The sequence below is a fragment of the Asparagus officinalis genome, chromosome 10, assembly GCF_001876935.1.
Source record: "Asparagus officinalis chromosome 10, Aspof.V1, whole genome shotgun sequence".
In the NCBI taxonomy this organism is placed as follows: domain Eukaryota; kingdom Viridiplantae; phylum Streptophyta; class Magnoliopsida; order Asparagales; family Asparagaceae; genus Asparagus; species Asparagus officinalis.
Window position 1 is genome coordinate 47,543,588 of NC_033803.1, and position 5,011 is coordinate 47,548,598.

General features: G+C 38.5%; 1 protein-coding gene across 1 annotated transcript; it reads left to right on the forward strand.

The window, feature by feature from the left end:
• On the forward strand, nucleotides 1,486-4,720 carry LOC109826706 (PHD finger protein At1g33420-like). Its single transcript, XM_020393726.1, has 4 exons — nucleotides 1,486-1,497; nucleotides 1,576-1,955; nucleotides 2,874-3,497; nucleotides 3,590-4,720. Exons 1-4 carry the CDS (start codon nucleotides 1,486-1,488, stop codon nucleotides 4,452-4,454), a joined length of 1,881 nt encoding a protein of 626 aa, XP_020249315.1. The 3' UTR covers nucleotides 4,455-4,720.

Sequence of the window (5,011 nt, forward strand, 5' to 3'; positions counted from 1 at the left end):
AAGGGAAAGAAAAGAAATATAAAGGTCACAAGGAGGCAAGTGAAGGTCCATGTAGATAAAAGAATTAAATAAAGGATAAAGTTTCCTTTTGCTTATACATTCTTTAGACATCCTCAAAATTTAATTTGTTCCTTCCCCTTAATTTTGTGTTCGAGTTTGAGGCATGTTTCAAATTGATCATTTATTCCTTGTATGTGTGCAGTAGAATAACGCAGCCATGCAGCACTAGTAATAGTTATCATTTGAGGAAGGGTACATGAGTTTCTTTGTGTGTTTATTACAAGAATTTGATCTACCTAGGTTAGTGTCATTCTGTGTGTATCTTTTTTCAAGCAATCTTATAAGTTGTAAGCTGTTACCAGTTAATATCTGCTTCCTGTAACCAGTTCATTTTGTTTGTTTTTTCACCATTTAAACCTACTTCTTTATGATTTTGGGTATATTAGTGCAAGAGATATATGAACTGAATGCTATCGTTTCCTTAATTTCCATTATTACCATGAGTCAGCCAGTTTTGCACAGTTTTCTTGTTAGAATGTTTGAAACAGATATGTTGCAGACAACTATGCAAGGATCACTATAGATATCCTGGGATTGCCTTCGCTCTTTTACTTTGATCAACATTTTCTCAACAACAATCCTTTGCATCACGAAGTTGGAATAAACAAGTTTATATGTCAGTTATGTTAGCTGGATATTAAATTTTTTTTCTTGCATGTATAAATAAGGATACTTATGTTAAACACCTATAATGGCATTATGGCACTGGCTTGAAGATTTGTTTGCTTTTTTTTAGCTTCAACAATGAGATAAGGAAGAATGTGCATTTTGCGTAACATGCTATTACCTTGTATCTTTGTGAGTATGTCTTGCGGATAGTGAAAGCTTCTTATAAACAGATCATTTGCTCAGGCTTAAGTTCTGTTAGGTTACCTTTAAATTGGTCTTTTTAGAGCTCCTGAAATGCGCTTTTGGATTCCTGATTACCTCATTTCGGATTCCTGATTATTGGGAATCAGTGAAAAGGTGTAGCTTTTACTGATAGATGTATTCTCTGGTTGCATGAGGGCCGTTCCTAGTACTTAGGAAAGCCTCTTTTAAAATGGTTTCTCAAGGCATTTTGTGAGGATCTTAATTTTTCTTTGCTACCCTGGTTGTAATGTGCAGCTTAATGAGGCCGTTTTATGGTTATGAAGTTGCACTTTTGAGCTGAACAGAGACCATGTTAACAGGACAACAGCATTTCCATCTTTCTAGCTATTTTAGCTCTCTTAAAGTAAGCAGAGAGGGCCTTTAGCAGTATTGTGCTTCAAGTAGCTTGTATAGAAGGAAGCAAAAAATGTGTTTAGAGCATTGTTAATGGCTAGGCATGTTAGCCATACATTATATACTGTTAATTATTAGTCGACATTGTTGCAAAGATATAGTTTTGTTTGAATTGTGCAGCAGTTTTCAGTTATATGTAATCTTTAGGAATCCCTAAAGATGAGTTTCCGAGTATGTATTTAGTACCATTCAAACTTCGTTATGTTTCTTACTTTTACAAGTGCTCATGTGATTGCTCATGTGATGTAGGCTTATTTCCTTGTGCAACTACAGTGTTTTTCCATCAGTTTAAGTAAAGGCTATTCTATATTGTGCAGAATTTCTTTTAAGGATCCGTTGTTCTTCTGTTGCATTATAAAAGTATACAATGATAAGTTATATGCTTTGTCTTATATATCTGTGTTTCTTTGTAGGTGCATGTCATGCAAGTATGAGATGACAGCAGCAGATTTTGACGAGTGGGCATACCGTCAGCTTGAAGACTCTAGCCATTTGTTGCATGGGGTAGTGCATGCTAATGGCTATGGCCATCTTCTCAGAATTAATGGTAGAGAAGGTGGTTCAAAGCATCTAACAGGATGCGATGTCATGGGCTTCTGGGATCGCTTGTGTAAAATGCTTCATGTCAGGTATGAACTTTTTGGTTTTCATTTTGTTTGTTTCTTCACTCAACTGTTATTTCCTTCCCCTAAGCCCTTTTTACAACAACTCTGTGCTCTCTCAAACCTATAACATATAGCACGATCACCTAATTGAGCGAACAAACGTAACTCACCATGTGGGCAGCTGAGTTAGGATGTTACATGGAAAATCTAATGGAGGCACTAATTTCAAATAACTAATAGGAATTGAGGGTCTAAATAACATTTCAATGATTGATAAATTATTTTTGGAAAAAAAAGAGATTTGAGGGATCAATATCTAAAACCCTATATTCTATAAAATACGTGAAATAATTGTAGGGTTCTGCACCATCTGAATTTGATCCTGAGCTTGTTTGAACTAGAAGGGTAGTAGGAAGGTCTTCTAAGAATATAATATGCATAGCTAGATAACTGTCCCCGCGCAGCCATGCCGTCTTCAAAAGATAGAATGGTGAAGCTGAGCTTAGACGGTAGATGATAAGCTTTCTGCTATTTTTAAGTTACAATAACTGTAATCATTTTTATGGGGACATTTGTGCTAAATGCGTCATCATAGTTTTGATAATGTAAGGTTTGGGATGACATTTTATGCCCATCTTGCCCATTTTATCTCCTTGGAATCTGACCAAACGTTTTTTTTATTATCCATTTCATTCTACACAAGACAACACATGACCGTTGTGCTTTCCGCAGGTAGATATAAATTTGGTTTTGTACTAGTATATCCCTTTATAGAGAATTATATTCTATTTTTATTACCCCCTAATAGTGTTGGTAGGGGATATATTTTAGGGTTTGATCACAACTTTTGGGAATAAAAAGATCTACAAATTTAAGCGATATCAGATTTATAGTAATTTTCCTGATGTACAAGCATTTATATGTTGTTTTATACAATTGCAGAAAGGTAACAGTTATGGACATATCAAAGAAGTATGGGATGGAGTACCGTCTACTCCATGCAGTAACTGCTGGTCATCCATGGTATGGAGACTGGGGCTACGAGTTTGGTGCTGGAAGCTATGCTCTCACTTCTCAAGCTTACCAAAAAGCTGTTGACACTCTGTCCAATATGCCCTTGTCATTTCTCTTCTCCCATTCCCGTTCACTACGCACCCCGGTGCAAAACACAGTATCATTATACTGGTCTCTTGCAGATCGCAAACTGGAGACAGTGAGGGACCTTTTTTGTTATGTGACCTATCTACTTCACAAGTCTCATGAGAACCCGTCACAATCCGAAACTAACTTAAGAAAGAATCTTAAAGATGATGCCACGAGAGGAATATTATGTGCATGGGGCAAACATGACATTGAAAGGGCTGAAGAGGTGATGGTGAAAGTTCTCCGAGCTGTAGGTGGTAGTCGGTGGGTGACTTGGAAATCTCTTCGAGGAGCAGCATGCCGAGCTGTTGCATCACCTGAGTTACTTGATTATTGCCTCAAGGGACTAGCTCATAAGGTCACTAATGATGGTATGCATGTTGCTGTCCGGTGCAATCCTGATAACAATGCCATAGAATACAGGTAATCTCTCTACTCCCATTATATTTTGGTATTTTATTATTATTATTATTTTTTAATGTTCAAGCTGCTTGATGACTACTACTCATTTGTAGGCTTGAAACTGGTCCAAACAAACAGTGTCCAAAAGAAAATGTCATTAGACCATCAGCTGACCAATTATTGCATGATCTTAAATTCCTGTATGATGCACTTCTAAACCCAACCACGATGCAATCCTACAAACCTGACAGCATTAGGCAAACTGCATGCAGCTCAGCAGCCAAACTTCTCGACTGCAAACGATTCATCAAGAACTATGAGGAACCCATTTCAAAAACCAGACCGTTGAATCCATTTTCACTACGCATCTGGTGCCATGTTGAACTAGTAAACCAACCGAAGGACTACATTGCCCCACCACCAGAGCTCCTAATCCTACCTGCAACCGCCACAGTTGCTGATCTTAAGCTTCATGCTACAAAAGCTTTCCAGGATACTTACCTAATTTTTGAGAAGTTCCAAGCCGAAGAGCTTGTTGACCATGGAGATGTCGATGACTGTATTGATGTCAGACTTTTGGTTGGCGCAAATGAGAGTATAAAGGTCAGGGGAAGGTGTTTTGGGGATGAGTATAGACTGGGACAGTTCAGGATGGAGAGGGGGCTAGAGAACTGGACAGTGGACTGTGCATGTGGAGCCAAGGATGATGATGGTGAAAGAATGCTAGCCTGTGATTCTTGTGGAGTGTGGCAGCACACTAGGTGCGCTGGTATCAGTGACTTGCATGCTGTGCCTGTGAAGTTCGTTTGTAGAAAGTGTTCATGTGCGAGCAAGTCTAAAGCTCGTAGTGGTGGAAAAGGCAAGGCCAATGGAAGATACAAGGTGAGCACCTCAAATGGTAACAAGAGATGCAAGGATGAAGTTGCAGCACCTGCTATGGATGGAAGGGCATACGGGCGGATGACTACAGTGGGGTGAGCTTAACATGGAAAAAAAAAGGTTTGTACATAAGAGAGGATAGAGAGTAGGAGAATATGAGGCTTGATGAATGAGCCCTGGCCTGCCTGTATTAGTTGTTGTATGGCCTACTTTTGAACAATTTTCCAAGTGCAAAATATCCTTTTTTTTGCCTTAATGAAAATGGTGCCTCATCGTGTGCCATGTGCCAAATCTGCAATGTTTTGGTCAAATGTATTATGTTAAATTTATTATGAAAATACAATCAAATTTGGCAGCTGAATTCACATAATGACTTGTAAAGTAGCAGAAACTGGCAACCAACCTGTTAAGCTTGCCTAGCTGGTTCTTCTTCTTGCACAAGGGAGTCAAAACGATTCATTTGCACAAGTTCACTGATAAATTAATCAGAACATTGTAGCCAAATACACAGCCAATACATCTCACTGAGCCTACATAGCAGGTCCTTTTGTATTTTCACTTTGTGAGGATCTGAGTGAAGAATTTGAGGGTTTTGTCTGGAAAGGAAGCAGTAACTGGTCTTCCGTCAAATGTTGTTGAATGAGAGCTCTAGACAG